The 18333-nt window shown below is 40.4% G+C and overlaps 2 protein-coding genes across 3 annotated transcripts; one reads left to right on the top strand and one right to left on the bottom strand.

Moving 5' to 3' along the window:
* The first annotated feature begins 287 nt into the window (after nucleotides 1–287).
* Nucleotides 288–14187, top strand: ergic3 (ERGIC and golgi 3). 2 transcript variants are annotated; one of them, XM_062409101.1, is made up of 14 exons: nucleotides 288–486; nucleotides 1376–1446; nucleotides 1965–2052; nucleotides 2155–2274; nucleotides 2525–2621; nucleotides 2739–2904; nucleotides 3220–3277; nucleotides 5251–5265; nucleotides 6421–6452; nucleotides 6822–6918; nucleotides 10443–10507; nucleotides 10665–10801; nucleotides 11148–11203; nucleotides 11358–14187. In XM_062409101.1, the coding sequence occupies exons 1-14, from the start codon at nucleotides 399–401 to the stop codon at nucleotides 11435–11437; spliced, it is 1170 nt and encodes a 389-aa protein (XP_062265085.1). In that variant the 5' UTR covers nucleotides 288–398; the 3' UTR covers nucleotides 11438–14187. The 2 variants fall into 2 exon arrangements, with proteins under 2 accessions (XP_062265085.1, XP_062265087.1); XM_062409103.1 differs by lacking the exon at nucleotides 5251–5265.
* romo1 (reactive oxygen species modulator 1) lies at nucleotides 7768–9952 on the bottom strand. The gene is made up of 3 exons (XM_062409111.1): nucleotides 9807–9952; nucleotides 8432–8568; nucleotides 7768–8020 (listed from the first exon to the last, which is right to left on the bottom strand). The coding sequence occupies exons 2-3, from the start codon at nucleotides 8566–8568 to the stop codon at nucleotides 7912–7914; spliced, it is 246 nt and encodes an 81-aa protein (XP_062265095.1). The 5' UTR covers nucleotides 9807–9952; the 3' UTR covers nucleotides 7768–7911.
* Nucleotides 14188–18333: the final 4146 nt, after the last annotated feature.

Below are 18333 nucleotides of genomic sequence, written 5' to 3'. Positions count from 1 at the left end.
GACATTCAACTTTGCTTGGTCTGGATCTCTGTGATATTATTTATGTGTCTTATTATGTGAATAATAGTTTTCTGTTTTCTAAACTGTACAAAGTCTAATTAAAATAATACAAATATTTGGGTTGGTGTCAGTTACATGTGTATATTATTATTTGACTTATTTATTTGTGTTATAATAACAGTTTTATTTATTAAACCTGTTACGTTAATTCAAATTCGATTAAATTGAATACTGACGTGAGATAAGAGGCGGAGGTGACGCGGCGCCCTCTGATTGGCGGAGCCGTGCCCCACGTGTCTGTGCGTGTATTCCGGAAGTGAAAGGACCGATGGTGTCCGGAGCGGTGCGGGAATCTGTCGGTATCGTTCGTGCCCAGCGGCGCGGTTCTGCTCCTCAACATGGACACGCTGAACAAACTCAAGCAGTTCGATGCTTACCCCAAAACCCTGGAGGACTTCCGGGTGAAGACGTGGGGCGGCGCGACCGGTGAGCGGCTTCGAATTCAGCCATTCACACACACACACACAGGGGGGTTAGCTTCGGAGGCTAACAACAAGGCTCACTGGCTCATTTCACTGGTTTTATTAACTGCTACTGGTGTTTTAAATTGTTTTAAAACACCCAGTCACAGGATGAACTGGACCTGTGTGAGTCTAACTCAAACTGGGCAGGAGCAGGACCAGTTCACCCGCAGAGCGTCATTCCCACCAGTGATGCTAATTCAGTTAAATAAACACCCAGACACATATTACTGGTTATTCTGTGTTCAAAGGGGAAATGACAGGGATACCACGTGTTTAAGCTCATTTAAAACACCGTGCAGCTTTTATATTAACACGTTTTTTGACATTTAATTGTTATTTCATTTGATCTATTAGTTTTATTTGATGAGACATTGCTCATGAAGCAACAGCAGAATGAATGTGAACGAGCCAGATTTGGAAAAACAGGCTATATGTTGACCCTGGACAGTTTGTAAAATGGCAACCTACAATTTAAAATATAATGACTTGTTATAGTCAACACATACAAGCAATGTGTACAAAATACTGTTCAGACAAATACAAGTATGTGCAGCTGTCGGACACTGGATGTTTATACAGTTGTTGTCATAGAAATGTTGCCTATTTATAGCCTAACACTTTCTACATATATATTTATATTATAAGCAAAGTAAAGCCCCATTAGATTTAGTCTCTAAAGTTAGAATATCTGATTCAGCTGGAAACAAAAAGCAATTTCATTCTCTCATATTAACAAAAAGGGATTAAATTGTGTTTAGGGGTAAAGAATAAACAAGATTATCTCATGTATTTTTTCTTTTTATCTCTTGAGTTTGAACTGGGATTTACAAACACCACCTCTCTCTCTGCAGTGACCATCATCAGCGGCATCATCATGTTGATCCTGTTTGTCTCCGAGCTGCAGTACTACCTCACCAAAGAGGTAAGTTCCCCCTCTCTATCTGCAAAGCTTCACAAGAGGGACATTTTCCCAAGTGGCTCACAAACAGAAACAACACCAGAGCCTGATTGATATGAAGGGTTTGGGGCCATTTTTGAAAGTACAGATTTTAGATATGATATATTAAAGAAAAACCTTTTGGCAGTGATCCCTAAGATTGTCGTTATCTTCCCTCATGGTATAGAAATGTAGAAAAAGTGTGTAGATCTGTGCCAAAATTGTATGAATGCCCCATCCCTCCAAGTTTATCCATTTAGTAGTTTTTGCTTAATCCTCCTGGACAACAAGCAAACAGGCAGGTGTGTTAATAAGATCTCTAGCGTATGGGCTGACTTCAGATAACATTAACCATCATAAAGCCCTCAGAGAAGTTTCCTGTCAGGCCGGTCACAGTGAGAAGCGACTCTGTGTACCACATTACTGCAGGAAAATGTTTGGCTCACAGTACATGTCTTTGTTGAAACGCTCTAAGTATCGGTGTCCTTCTTTGTCTCCTGCAGGTTCACCCTGAGCTGTACGTGGACACGTCACGAGGAGACAAACTCAAAATCAACATTGACGTCGTCTTCCCACACATGCCCTGCGCCTGTGAGTCCCGCTGCTGGGAATCTGCCACGTTAATGATGTCACATGTTAATTATAAACAACCCTCTCTATCTTCTTTCATTTGTTATTTTCTTCCTCCCTTAGATCTCAGTATAGATGCGATGGACGTAGCCGGCGAGCAGCAGTTGGACGTTGAACACAATCTGTTCAAACAGCGTCTGGATAACGATCTGAAAGCCGTCACCACCGAGGCAGATAAACACGGTAAGATCTGACTTCATCTCGCAGTGTGACTCTATTTACTCTCCCTCTGGGCTTGTGAGGTCAACAGTGACATTTCAAAAACCCGCTAACAGCTGTAATCTTCAAGGTATCAGGTTTACCTCTGCATTCCCTTCGTCAGGGTCTTGGCATCAGAAAAACAGACTGCTCAAATTAAAAATAGGTTTATAATCACAATAAGGACCCACAGCACATCATAAGGATGATGAGAATTTTGTGTGTTGTTGTGTAGAACTAGGTAAGGCTGACGACGGGGAAGTGTTTGACCCCAGCACACTGGACCCTAACAGATGTGAGAGCTGCTACGGAGCCGAGACTGAAGACCTCAAGTAAGACGCCAACACACAGACACACTCTGTCTTTGTGTTTGCTCTACAACCCTGTACTTACCGGCCTTGTTTCTGCCCCATGTGTGTGTGTGTGTCTGTGTGTGTGTGTGTGTGCAGATGCTGTAACACCTGTGATGACGTGCGGGAGGCCTACAGGCGGCGCGGCTGGGCTTTTAAAAATGCTGACACCATCGAGCAGTGCAAGAGGGAGGGCTTCACTCAGAAGATGCAGGAGCAGAAGAACGAAGGCTGCCAGGTCTATGGCTTCCTGGAGGTCAACAAGGTAGAACTGAGATCAGCTGGGATTTATTATTTTCGTATTATTACCAGTAGTCGAATGTGAGAGGTGCCAGTTTTTCACCAGAGAACAACCTGGTTCTCGTCTGGAGGATCTGCACAGTTAAGAAAGTTCTCCTGCTTCAATCTTTTCCAGATTAACCTTTCCTCAGCATCTGTGAACAATATTTAATTGTTCAATATTATTTCTTATCACAGCTCTCTCCTTGTAATTCATTTTCTCGTTCCCTCTCTGTGGCCTGACAGGGTAATTTTATCAGGTTGGATTCATTTCTCTTGATTCTCTCTCTTTGTGCTGCAGGTGGCGGGAAATTTCCACTTTGCTCCAGGAAAAAGTTTCCAGCAGTCGCACGTCCACGGTGAGACCTGCAGCTGATTCACTCCATTCATACACGACTAACCATTCAAAGACTTCTGAACACCCGCTGCTTCTACAGATATGAGTCAGATCTGTGGGTGGAAACATTCTTTAGCTTGAGGCCCTGATCAGATCATAACTCCGAAACTATGCTGTTACTTCTTAACACATAAATATGAATCCATCTTGAGTTTGAGACCTTGTCTGATAGATTTAAGGTGAGTTAGTGAACTCCAGGATGCTGTTTTAGAAAAGGGTGTTCAGAAGCTTTTGACGTGTGTGTTCACCAGTATCTGTCTATTCATCGTCTACATAGAACCACACGTGAATTAACCAACCATTCATTGATCATAACTCAGGGATGCACAGGACCAGTTCTAATTGTGTGAGAACTGGAAATGTGAAAATGTTTTAATTAACATTTTAACATGAAAAATTGGGGCTCAACTGTGCAGCCCTGCAGTCAGCTGGAATCTGTAGCTGTATGTCGCCCATTGATGGTCAGACACCAGCTGTACCAGCTTGTCCACGTTGTTTGACACATCGTCTCACCCTCATCTACGTTTCAGCCATCTTATCTTTAACCAACCAGGATGTAAAATACAAACTAATGAAAGACTGTGTCCGAAATCACCCACTCATTCACTAACCCCTACTTTACTATGAGGGTAGAGATAATGGTATAGATTACTCGGTCAGTGTCCATCAGTTGGACACTTTTTTTCATGGTGCATTATGGGAAACAATGAGCGCACCACATTTGGAAAAAAGATCTACAAAATGGCCAACTCACTATGTAGTGGACAATATGGTGATTGGTAGTGAGGGATTTCCGTGTCACATACTGTGTCACATGTTTCACTGAATAGGGAAGTCGTGAAATCCTTGATCTTTGCTCTGACAGATTATTTTTAGTTTTAATCCAAAGGACATTATCTGTTTCAGTTGAACCTTTAAAACCTGACTCATTTTCTTTTTTCTCAGCGTTTTTATTCCGTCCCCTTTGTTTCTTCCTTTCGCTGCTGTTGTCATCATTGTGTGATTTAGTTTTGTCTTGACTGAGCTGTTCTGTTTGTCCGTCTGCTTCATGTTTCACCTGTTCACTTAATTCACCAGAGGACAGGACATTAAAAGCATTGGCCGTCACATGCTAAAACTATAAATGTCTCTTAGTAGAACACATTCCTCCACCAATCATCCTGTTAAATCCAATCAAGCTACAACAAATTGCAAATGCTCATTAAAGAGCATTTAAGTTGCCTAAATATACTTGATATTCGTTTCATCAAGATAGTTGTTATTCCCTTGTAAATTGAAGAAAAAAAAAGCCAACATTTTTTTCATTTAAAAGCTCAAATTACTACTTTGATGCTAAAATAGAAAAACAAGGGCCATTGAATTAGAGTCCTGATTGGAATTTGTTTTTTATTCATGAAAATTGACTTTCCATCTTCCTGTGATATCTGTGTGTGATCAATGAATCTGATGAATTAATTTTGTTTGATGTGATGTCTGAAAACTCAGCGGCAGAAACAAGAGACAAGAATCACATTTGGCTGAGGATTTGGTCCTAGACAGTTTTTACCCTGGACTGAGTGTCAAGCGTTGAACCCCCAACCCTTTGTGTTCAGCGCTACATGATTACTCTGAAGAAACAGAATCAAAAAACATAATCCCTCCTCGATAATATCCTCTGACGTGATGTGAAATCACTGCTTTAGGAATCAAACTGTACCGAGTTAATCTTTTAATACTTTGAAACCAAATCCTCAACATGAAAATATGACTTTTACATCTGAGGTAAGTTTTTCTAAGTGTAGTGTCGTCCTGCATCACTCCCCATGTCTTCATAGAGTTAGTATTGAGCATGAATCACATGTAGTCGGAGCAGTGCAGCCCCTCACACACATGAACACCATGTGGTTTGTTGTCTACCTGCGTCCTTATAGTGACTCTTCTCTCTTCTTTCTGCAGTGCACGCTGTGGAAAGTAAGTCCATCTTTCTTTGCAGATTTTCATATTGGTTTTTATTGAATAGTCTCATTGTGGTGTGGGGCTGCAACTGTCCTATACTCATTATGCTGTAGATTGTACTGTAGCAAGTGTGCAGCTGACTTTGTACGTAAAACATCTAAACATCTTAATGTGGAAGTTATATTTGCTGCAGGACTTGATTTTAATTGTATTTAATTTGAAACTATTTTATACTTGTGTTGTGTAGAACTACTCACTGCTGACAAAGTCTTTGGATAAGTTTTTCTCTATAAGTTAAAGAATAAGTCTTTGTTGTTGACGTGGCTTCAGCAGCTCCAGTGTTTTCTGGGGGGGGGCTCTCTTTATGGCAGACTTTAACTTTGCCTAACTTTAACATTCACATCAAACCTATAAAAAAACACTAGAGGAAAGAAAAACAGAACAGACAGTGAAGGTGTAGAGTGAGTCAACCCCTGTAACCTCCTCAGGAGACCCTGTTTGTAGTCTCAAGTCACATGAGACAACAAGCTGGACACAACCACTGTGTTTGAACACTCATCATATTTGGGTCAAGTTTGTACAGTTTATATCTGCAGCCAATCAGGTGTTAGATAAAGTGGGAAGGAGGAAACAAACTGGAAACGGCTAATTCCCAATCATTCCCAGTAACATAGTTTACATGTTCACAAAGCTGCTCTCGATGAAATACCAGCATGCTGATTTCAGTGTTTCTAGTGAACTGGTCCCACTGTAATAAAACCTACTTTACATTGAGAAGCCCACCTGTAGCTTCTACACTGATCAATAAGAAACAACAGATATTGATTTACAGAATCATGTTGTTTGATCTCTTATCTTTATTTAACTGTTTCCTGAACAGGACAGCGACTCTCTAGCCTGAACATTAAAATGGGACCAAAGCTTAATTTAAAATTTAAAATGGCAGAATAATCCGTCTTTCAGAATAGTGACTAACTCTGGTGCGGTGCCTGTGTGTGACTGTTGCCCTCAGCTTTATTTACCTCCTCTGCAAAACTAACCAATGTCCCGAGGACAGTTCTGAACCATCTGAACCTGAAGTAACCTTCACAATCTGTGTTTCTTTACTAATGTTTATCCAAAGTGTTTTTAACAACTTGAATAACGAGATGTGTTGCTTCTTGTTTGCAGTACACGACCTGCAGAGTTTCGGCTTAGACAACGTAAGTCATACACATGTTTCTTGGTATTTAAAAATATATGTTTATATTTTAAGATTAATTTGTGTGCTACATGCTCCTGGTGGACGTTTGTGTAGTTTTAGTAAAATTATGACCCAAAACTTGCATTGACTGTTATGGTAGAATATCACATATATTGATATTAGATAAATATTTCTCATTACTTTTCTCTTTGTAACTGTTCAATTACATTTAATGATATTTTTCTTTAAGCCTCTTCAGTCGATGATCCCGAGACCATGATCTTTCTGAATAACCCACAAACTGAGAAAGAAGAGCTTTTGACAAAGGAAGATTAATGTTAGATATGTATAAAAAGAGTTCCTAATCCCTGTCTCTGTCATCCTGCAGATAAACATGACCCATCTGATAAAACACCTGTCGTTTGGTAAAGACTACCCCGGCATCGTCAACCCGCTGGACGAGACAGACGTCACTGCACCACAAGGTCAGGGATTCAAACCTTTTTCTCTTTTCAACATGTCAACAAAACGCAAACACTGTAGTTTAACAGTAACGTTTAGGGTTTGGACAATATTGTTAAAGATAACCCTGCACTAACTCATAAATCCTTTGATTGCTTTATTTAACAAGGACAGTGCACATTAATAATCATCGGTTTGAATGCAGTTAGGTTTATTTTATCTATAGTCCCTGGACAGATGTTACAAAGTCCTCCTATAATATAAGTAAAACAATGTAATCAGTTTTTTAATCTTTAATAATAAAAGGGGGATATTGATGCTGATAGAAATTTGTTATTCAGGCGCTAACTTGAAACCAGACAAACATTATGACAATGTGAGTTTCCACATCCTGCACTTTTGAGGAAATGTCGGAACTGACTTTCAGGAACGATTTTACAGCCTTTAATTATGTAGCTGTTGATTGGAGGGGACTTGAACTTTTATTATACATCCACAACAGGTAATATCAATAGAAAAGCACATTTATATCAGACTCTAAAATACAGATATGGACTAACTCACACTAAGATGCTGATTAGCATATGTAGAACAAACACCTACATTAATGGAATCTGCACTTTTACAGACCATAATGCAGTTTGATGAGTTAGTGTTTGGTTTGAGACTGAAGCTCACTCTTACAAAATGTACAACCATAGTTTTCCATAGTTGTTTGCCATCACAGCGAATGTAACGTTACATCAACTCAGCTGAGAAGTTTGGTTTTGTCTGGTTTTGTCTGGATTTTTCTATCAACCTAAACATCAGTGTTTTGTGTCTGTCACTCTGAGTTGACAGCGTCAGAAATTACAACACAAACACTCAGAAAACCCATTGGACATATCTGAACTTTTATTGACAAAACTAGACTTCAGGTTGAGAGTGTGACAGCAGCGGACAGACAGAGAGATGTGGATGTAGATTTTTGGAAAAGTCCCATAGCTGTGTAGTCATGAGGAGGTGGCTCCTCCTCCTCAGCAGCGGATTCCCATTCCGATGGACATAAAGGTGCCGAACGTCCCGCCGCTTTGCATCATGGTCTTTCCTACTCCGCCCATCAGCTCTCTGCCCCGCATTCCGATCCTGGACACAGAGGAGACGGTTTCATCGACGTTAGAGCAGGCAGACATTATTCCTTTAACTTGAACAATCAAGACCCATCAATCTGTGGCGTAACTCCTTGAGCCAGTGATGAATTCTATATCCAAGGGTGTAAAGCACTATTTCTTTAGAGTCACAACTTAATGATAGTGTACGATTCCACATCAACGTCTTTGCACAATCGAAACATGATTTCTAGGATTAGATCTGTTGAAGAGAAAAAGGTTGTCGATACACAGACTGATGAGTGTCACCTAAAAAACAATTAGTCCAGGGAAACTTAAGGTGCTGGTGGGTAAAGGAAAAGTTAAACTCTGCAAATACTAAAGACCATTTCAACAACATGTCCATATTTTCAGTTAGACCACAGACGGAGTGGTTGTTTGGTTTTACCTGAGACAGGAGAAAGTGCCAAACATGGCGCCAGCAGCCAATCCCACAGTGAACCCCATCATGAAGCCCATCTTGACCCGGTCAAAGCAGCTGGGCTGGGCCTGGCCTTGGCCGTACGGACCTACAGCCACTGGCATCTGAGTCAGGATATGATGGAGTTAAAGTTTAGTTGATTGTCAACATGTTGGGTCAAAGTTATATTCCAACATATTAATACTGTACATAAGACTGGAGAGTTAATGGGAACCCAGCAGGTTTATTTATCTGAGCCTCAGGTCAGTTCGATGATGCACTCAGGACGGAAGAATACAAAATAATGTAGTAATATTTACTCATAGTACTGAATAAATAAACACATTTAAAAGATGCAAAAATACTGCTTCTTTAAAATGCCAATTATGTTTAGAATGAATAATATCTACTCTGTTGGGCTGCTTCTACAGTCATTTCCTTAATGCAATGCATTGTGGGAGAATTGTTGCATCAACTTCCCAATCACGCATCTGGACCAATTTTTTTATTTAGTTAATTACCATCATTAACACACGACAACGTATGAATTATCTAATTTTGATTAGTAACCATTTTTTTATAAGTGAGTCCTCAATATATTTAATCTCTCTGGCTTCTCACATCAGGTTTTAAAGCTTTTTTATTACTTGTGATGATAAACTGAATATAGATAATTAACTTTTCCATCAGACAGAACATCTGAGGAGGTCACCTTGGTTTGTGGGAAGCTTTATCTTTGATCTTCTACTACAGTTTATTTACATTTTCTTAAAAAACGATCGATAAACCGAAGAAATAATCAGCAGATAATGAAAAACAAGGATTTATTGCAAACTGAATTAATTTATCTTGGTGCTATGAACTATTTATTTTAAAGATTGAACATGAGTCAGTTTATTTCTAATCAGCTGACCTCTCTGTTAACTAGTGATGACTCAGCTCATCTGTTTGTATTGGTCTTCACTGAAGACTCGTGGTGTTAAAGCTGCTGCTGCTTTATCTTTTTGATTTGTGTTATTAGTTGTGTAACCAGTGTGAATATGTAAGCTAGGCTGGGCTAACGATAGCTAGCATCCTGGTGCTAACCTTCAGTTTCCAGTCGGTTTTATTAAAACCCCCAAAAAACCAGAGAGGATTTGTTTCCGCTGAAATCAAACATCAAAACTTTAATCGCGTTAAATTAGTCAAATTAAATCTTAAAACCCAACAGGCTCGTTTTGTTGTGTTAGCTTAGCATGCTAGCTCCATGCTAACGTCAGCTGTGGCCTTGACAGATCAACACGACGCGTGTTCACCTCGGGTTCGTGTCCCTGTTGGTTTTCCGGAACATTTTTCTGGATCATTCTCCAGAATCGTGTCTCACCTTGACTTGTGTGTTCGAACGGAGTCTGGACTCTGGTTCCTCTCCGGATGTTCGACCGTGTCTCTGAGCGCAGCTGCGGGTTTAAAGCTTCTTGCAGCAGACCTCCATCACCGGGAAGAGGAAACGGGACAGACGAGGCGGTTGAAGAGGGGGACTGAGCTGCAGGGAAAGGTCCACAGCGCCCCCCGGTGGATGTGCAAATAGTGTAGTTTATTAAAAGTGGATTTTTTTATAACTCTTATCAGCTTCTGACGATTTAAAAACTATTTTGGATTATTTTAACTTGTCTGAGTCCACTCTATTTTACTTTGTTAGTTCCAGTTCCGTTTTTTCCTGGGTTTTAATTTCTGAAAAGGTCTGAAATCTGAATTTTAGGCCTTAAAAAGTCTTAAATAGGTTAAAATATAAAGTTCTCCTTTTCAAAATCATTTAGTTAGGTCTTAATCTTGTTAAAGTTCATAAACCACTACCTCTGTCTCACTTTACGAATCATAAAATCTGTTTAACTTTTTAACATTTTCTCAAGGGAGGTGAGTTAACCTGTGGCTCAGTTTAATATCTCATCGAACACAGATGCCCATCACTTTCTATCCTTTCTTCCATTAGTTTAAAAGATGATTTCTTCTCCTCACACAGCGTCCATGATGTACCAGTACTTTGTGAAAATCGTTCCCACGATCTACGTGAAAACAGACGGAGAAGTGAGTCCAATGTTTTCTTCCTTTCACTCTCGTTCATCTCTTTGCTTTGACATATTTATGCTGTTTAGATAAAACAAAAGTAAATTCACAATCGTACGTTACTGTTCTGACGATCTGTGTTTCTGAGAGTCCTGTCGTCTCTTTGTTTTTCTTCCAGGTGGTGAAAACAAACCAGTTCTCCGTCACCAGACATGAAAAGGTGGCCAACGGGTTGATAGGAGACCAGGGGCTGCCGGGCGTCTTTGTTTTGTACGAGCTGTCGCCCATGATGGTTAAATTCACAGAGAAACACAGGTAGGACCTCAGTGTTAATTATTGTTTCATGTGTAGTTGTGTTAAAAATGAACCTTTCCCTTTATTTAATGGTTTAACAATTTAAAATATTTCACTTACTGACTATATTTACAGTTTTGGAAAAATTCCAAGAACCTGCAGATTATAAAGAATAAGATGATTTTGAATAAATAAAGTAACTTAAAGGAACTATAATGTTTATCAGATACTTTTCAAGTTGTGTATCTGTTTATCTAAATATATTTTCTCTCTCTCTCTCTCTCTCTCTCTCTCTCTCTCTCTCTCTCTCTCTCTCTCTCTCTCTCTCTCTCTCTCTCTCTCTCTCTCTCTCTCTCTCTCTGTTCAGATCCTTCACACACTTCCTAACAGGAGTTTGTGCGATTATCGGAGGTGTTTTCACAGGTCGGTCTCTCTCTCTCTCTCTCTCTCTCTCTCTGTGTGTGTGCGTGTGTGTTTGTGTGTGTGTGTTTCATTCAACACTATGTGGTCAAATGTAGAAGTCTAAGTGTTAAAGTCTCACACTGTGTCCTGTCTCCTGTCTGAATCTGACCTGCAGTGGCCGGTCTGATCGACTCGCTCATCTACCACTCGGCTCGGGTCATCCAGAAGAAAATAGAGCTGGGCAAAGCGTCCTAGCACCCCCACCCCACCCCACCCCACCCCCGCTGGCCTCCACGGTGCAACACAGACCAAGACACGGATACAGAGACAGGAAGAAGAAGAGGAGGAGGAGGAGGAGGGACGGAGGTGAAGAGGGAGAAGTTTGGAAACAGGAGCGAGTGGCTGGTTTCCCCTCCATCTCCCTCTTCTGTCAGACTGAGCAAGAGAGAAAGAGAGAGAGAGAGAGAGACATTGAGGTCGGCCAAGTTTCCTCCGTCTCTCTTCTCTCCTGGAAAAAGCACTGGGGGGGGGGCCTCTGTGAATTTCCCTCTCATTTAAGTGGATGACAACAGGACAGAGTGAGAATCAGACGTGGACACGAGACTTTGTGAAGAGACGAGGACGCCACATGAATTCAGACCCCGTCTCCAGGAGCCTCCTTGTGGAAAGGGGGGGGGGGGGGCGTCCCTCCGTCCTGTCACTGTCGGATCAATACACTGAATGTTGGAGAGCAGGTCTGTGGCTGAGAACCTTTAAAAGGAGAACGTCACCCAAAACCTTTTAGTTTCCTTATCAGCTAAACTGTTGGGACAGATTGTGTGATCACTAAATGATTGTTTTTTTGTCAAACATTGTGTTGTATTAATTCATATGATATATTGTGTATTTTTCTTATTGTCAACAAATTCTCCCGACAGACTGAAACCAGCTTCGGCTCAAATCGTCATATCTGAATGAATCAATGAGCTTCGTGCAAATTTACTATGAAATAAGACATTTTTTTAAACGTTGAAACTGAAGTTATGATGTGTTGGTCAGTGTTGATATTGTGTTGGTTTGTGCAAAACAAATCAGCACGGAGACGGATCAGATCTCAGACCTGATCCAAGGAGGACGGATGATGAAACCAGGTGTCGTCTGTGTTTCTAAACTGTGACGTGTCCTCGTCGGTGCCATAGAACTCCATTGTTGTTAAAAACATATCAAGGAGCCCCAGTGTTAAAACGAGGGACATGTTCCTTTATTATCATGAACACACACACACACACACATACACACAACATTCTGCTGCTAGAGATCCTCACCCAACAAATCCCTGACTGTTTTATTCTGATTTGAGTGACACTCATTCAGAAAATCACAGAGTTTTGAAAAGATGGTTAAATTCATCTTAGTTTTTTGGGTCTTTTCAGTGGATTTGTTGACAATAATAAAAATAAAGACGCCAGACTCGTATGTTTTTTGACACTCGCTCTTTAAAGCCGCTCTTTAGTCGAGTCACTTGTTTCGGTTAAACACTGATCCCAGGTCATCACATTCCAGTCCCTCGTGTTTAAAGCTGAGGAGCATCTGAAAAGTTAATGAGTTCAAAGTTTGTCAAACAAGCAGATCGTGAATCAACACTGTAAAAGTCAGATTTGTGATTTAAAGCCACTATGTGTAGGATTTGTATGTAATTTAACAACCTGATGACATTTATAAAAAAAAAAATATATATATATATCATCTGATTGGAGGTTGTGTTGTTTTCCACTTGTTCATCTCTGTCCTCTGGTCAGATCTGGGCTCATTCGTTTATCTTACAATCAAAATTATTTCCATTTTATCTCCAATGTTTCACTAGAGGGCGTTTGTCTCCCACCTGGAGCGGGACAACAGCAGAATTGTTGAAATGACAAAAATTATGTAATTATTTAAAGATTTTGAGCAATTTCTCAATTCCGTCTCCCATGTTGTTTTATTCAATCGTCCTCTAGGTGTCACCAGAGTCCTGGTATGGTGCTTCCATGTGTTGTGGCTCGTTAAAGCAGCACTATGCTACTATTACTGAGCAGCAGCGCCCTCTGCAGGCACACGTGGGTGGTTCATTCTGTCGGGCTTCACGTACGATTAAATGGTTTTCAAGTTTAGAAAAAAACTCAAACTGGAACCCAACTCAACGCTGGATATTACCCATGATCCCCTGCTCCCTGAACAAATCCACTAAACTGTTCAGAATTCTTCATATCGTAAAAGTTTCCTGTTGAATCCTGGAGATAAACTCTGAATTTAAAGACGTATAAGTCCGTAGTTCGCAGCTCGAGCTACGAGACGAGGTCGAACCACGACGCAGTTCAACGTTCGAGTCCGATCGCCAATACGTGATCGAAGCCGTGTTGAGTGTTCGCCCCTCGTTTCCGATCTGTGAGATCGAAAATCTTCAATTTAACTGGACATCAACTCAGTTACTATAATCATCACTGTCTTCACATGAGTTTGTCCCAGTAATAATGTAAATTAATTAAAAAATGTCACATGTTATTTCTTATTGTATTAAATCTCAACGAAAGTTAAGAAATTTTAGACTTTTACGAAACTGGAACATTATTTTTTATATGGTTTCGATGCTTCTCACTTTCTGTCCTGACTCTTCAGTTGACGTGATGTAGAGCAGACGTAGTTCACTGTGACGGAGTCTGAAGGTCGTGTGAAGGTCATGTGAAGGTCATGTGAAGGTCAACAGGTGTTACGAGTGTTTTGACATTAAAAAGAAAGTTTGATGATTAAAAAAATCTCTTGTGTGTGTTAAAAGCTGCTGATGAAGCAGTTTGATGATGAAAGTTCAACTGTTGGTTGGTTGTTGCACCTTTTAACATCTAAATCAGGGGCATGGGTTGTGTCTCTGTGTGTCTGTGTGTGTGTGTGTGTGTGTGTGTGCGTGAGAGAGACAAATGTATTTATATTCTGATTGTCCTCAGAATCGTTTTTAAAATGACTGAAAATAAATGTTGAATTCACCAGCTTCATCTGTGAACTTCCTTTTTATTTATTTTAACCTGACAAATATAATTTCCTTATGTTAAATACAAATTATAGAAAAGCAGGAGAAGTTATTACTAAACATTGTATGTTTTAATTGTGAACAACTGTTCAGAGGATTGATTGGATGATTGATGATGATGATGATGATGATGATGATGATGATGATGATGACACGTCTCCTTTTCCTCCTATTGTCCTGGATCTGTGTTTATATCATCAGATAACTTATTAAAACTAAACAGATCAGAAACATCGGTGTGATGAGAACAACCAAAAAAAGACAGAAACCATCTTTAGTTTTAGTTTGGTTCATGTCCCATCTGAGAACGTGGAGGAGGTGGGTGTACGACCTCTTCTTGTCATCCATCTTTGTTTCGTTCTCTCTGGTTCAGATCCATCACACACACTCAGCCCAGTTTGAGTCAAGACACCGTCTCAAAACCATTAAATGTTTCCAGTAGAACCTGAAGTCATGTTTCTCACAGACATGCTTGATTTCCTCATTACAATAAAAACTATTATCAAAATTACTATTAATTCGGATGCTTCACGTGGGGCTCCTGTTGACAGAAGTCTCCATCGCCTCCTGGTGGCTGGTTGCAGCACAGGCTCTATATTATAGAACACATCAAATAAGTTGTTCTCAAAGATGGTTTATATCCTTTTAGATCGTTCTCATTACAGTTGTTAGTCTGGTTTTAAGTAGCTGAATTGATACTTGATGGTGGAGTGGGCGAATCGATGGGATCGTTCATGTCTCTGTTGTGTCGGCTTCATTTCTGTATCGTGGACGATGAAGTGATTCATGGTCGAAGCAGCAGATTCAGATTGATCCTCGTTATTCACTCACATGAAACAGACAGAACAAACTCAACTGATATTTATTTAATCTTATATTTGATATGATTCTTAAATAATTCCTGCTCTTTTCTCCTGAAGTTTCTCCTTCAATCATCAGAGCGTCAGTTACACCTGTCAACCTCCGGGTGGCGACCATGTACCTCAGACTATCAAGTCCTTACCATGGTGCACACACACAGACACACAAACACACACACACACATACAAACCCACACACAGAGGAAGTTACTCAAGTAGACTGTAATTTCATTCAGATGCTATGATCTATGTGTGTGTGTGTGTGTGTGTGTATGTGTCTGTGTGTGTGTGTGTGTCTGTGTGTGTGTGTGTGTGTGTGTGTGTCAGAGCTGAGCTGTCCACCAGCGTTTCATTCCACAGAGAACAGTTGGATACTGGAAATACAATTATGTGTCAGGGGTGTAGTGCTCTGTGTGTGTGTGTGTCTGTCTGTGTGTGTGTCTGTGTGTGTGTGTGCGTGTGTATGCATGTGTGTGTGATATTAAAGTCATCACTGGCTCATTTGAAGTTCTCACAGGAGCAGAACAACACAACCCAGTGATTCAGCTCTGGATCATTTCACCTTTATCTCCGTCGTTCAGACTCATGTTTACTGTTTGTGACTAATCTGCTGAAGTTGTGTTGACGTGTAGATAACAACACAACACTGAAGAAGAGTTCACATGAAGTCGTACTAAACACAACAACATGTAGAAAATACACAGACACACAGCTGATTAACATTATACTGTATAAATTATATTAAATATATTATTGAGATTTAGTAAAAAATCTTTGTTCGTTTTTAGTCAAATTTGGACAAATTCATATTTTGACCAGATGATGATAATCAGTGAAAAGTGAAGGGATCAGCAGCGTTACACTTCATCATGAGGAGAACACGAACAACTCCAACAACTTTCATTACAATCAAATCCAATGTTTGTCGGGATAAATAAGTTAAAGCCACAAATATGAAGCCTCATGGCCGAGAGTTAAGATCAATCATGTGAGAAACATGAATGTGGGTTTGTCATGTTCTTCGGTTTCAACACAACCTCCAGGCAACTGGAAAACCCAAAACTTCAGATTCACATCACATGGTTGTACAAGTTCTTCAATGGTAAATGTTGCATATGACTGAAACTGGGATTTACTTTTAAATATTTAATCAACTGGAAAAAGAAAGAAGAAACAACCTGAGCAAGAATTCAGTCCAATAAGATCTTAAAGGAGACGTATGAAGCTGGCTGCTCTGGACCGACACAAAACAAAGTCAGGTAAAGCGAGAACATACACTGATAGTTACTACACAGCAGACCAATCACAACAGAGTGTTTCAGCTGGCCAATCGGTGCAGACTTCATCAGGAGGCGGGCCTTAAAGGGACAGGTGTTTAAATCCAGTGTTTGAGACAGAGGCTGTAAAGAGGAGCTGCAGCGATGGACAGTCCGAGGACAGGGATGTGTTTTCTGAACATTAAACTATTAAAACCTTTTAAAGTCACTAATTGAAATGATCAACCTGCATCGAAACCTAAAAGTATCGAGGCTTCATATCCAGTCTGATTTCATTTACTTTTCCTTGAAGGAAGATTGTGTATTGTGATTTTCCTCAAACCACCAGAAGCAGTCGATCACAGAGTGAATGTGTCTCCACCGAGGACACGGAGGACGAGGACTCTCCCAAGGACGAGTCAGGATACTGATCTCCTTCATGATTCATTATTTGTTTGGAAGACAACAACGTTATCCGGACAGAAATCTTAGAACCTCACACACTCACACACTCACACACACACACACACACACACACACATTAAGTAAAATATTCTGAAGACAGATGACTAGAGGGTCAGCCGCTGGAAAAGGCAGATGTGCTGCATTGATGGATTCTGAGAAGGATGTTAAACCTTTTTCTTTCAACATTTTACAGATACTTATAGAAGTTACTTTAGTTCAATGCATCCTGGGATGAGTTTGGATATATAGGTAAATCAATATTTATTATTATATTATTATACTAAACAAAGAAATGATTATAATTTAAGACTTTTTATAAATCGAGTCAAGAACCAAAAGAAAAAAACAGTTATCCAGGACACCGACACGTACATACTTTCCTTTTGTGTCAGCAGTGTGTGTGCGTGTGTTTGTGTGTGTTTGTGTGTGTTTGTGTTGGCTCTGCATTCACACACTCATCCACCTTCTTCCTGTCTCTGGATTATGATGCCATCAGGGAGAGCTGCCGCTGCTCTATCAGCTGGGATCTACCAACCACGGATGTTAGCTTTGGGATTTACACACACACACAACACACACATACACACAGGAGGAGAAAGGAAAAGTTGTAGTCAGTGGTTCTGTTGACCAGTTGCGTTGAATCCGAGCTGAGCAGTGTTGTCAGAAAAAAGAAAACACGTACGAATATTGTGCGTCTTCACGCGTTAGAGAAACTCAAACTGGTTGTCTTTAGTTATACGTCTCTGGTCCTCGTCTCCGCTGTGGGAACTGTGGGTCCAGAGCCGTCTAGACGCTGGGATGGAAACTGGGTTGAGAAGTGAATATCTACAGATCCCTGTTTATTCTCTGGGCTCTGGATGATTGTGTTTCACTTTGAAGAGGGTTCTACCTACAGATCTAAACACAGTCATTAGAATCCTGTAGATCATCGGTTAAATACACACGTTGACAATAAAAGCTGTTTTAACCTGAGGTCCCACACTCAGGGGACTGGGAGGTTTATTTTAGTCTGACACAGAAAGAGAATCATTCCAGCGTAATTGATGCTTTAGCTTTCACAGGAAATTCCTGGAATACGCTCAGAGAAAAGGAGGAGGAGGCTTCATCTGCTGCAGCTTCCGAATACTTTTACACTTTTACATCTGTGCTAATGTTCTCTGGACACATGGAAACACACTTTAAACCTCTCACTTATTGAAATACACAACTGAAGCTACCAAAACAGAAGCCGAAGGGTGTGGCTGGCCCCCTGGTGGCGGCTTGCAGCACAGGTCACAAACCCCTGCCTCCTCCGTGTTAGCAGGCGGGACATTTAGGGTCTTAAGGGGACACATAAAGGATTCTCCAACATGGTTTCTGTTTACTTTTCAAATCTGCTTGTAAGGGGTTTGAACAGACTAACCACTGAGGAAAAGAACATTCTGAGACATGGAATAATACAAATATTTGTCATCGCTATTATTGTTTAGTTTTTACAATAACAGCTACAAGGTCTGGAGAGTGGAAAACAGCAACAAATACACAACCTCT

The sequence above is a fragment of the Platichthys flesus genome, chromosome 2 (genome assembly GCF_949316205.1).
Source record: "Platichthys flesus chromosome 2, fPlaFle2.1, whole genome shotgun sequence".
NCBI lineage: Eukaryota > Metazoa > Chordata > Actinopteri > Pleuronectiformes > Pleuronectidae > Platichthys > Platichthys flesus.
Note: the sequence above shows the minus strand (reverse complement) of the source record. Positions and strands in the feature narration are given on the sequence as shown.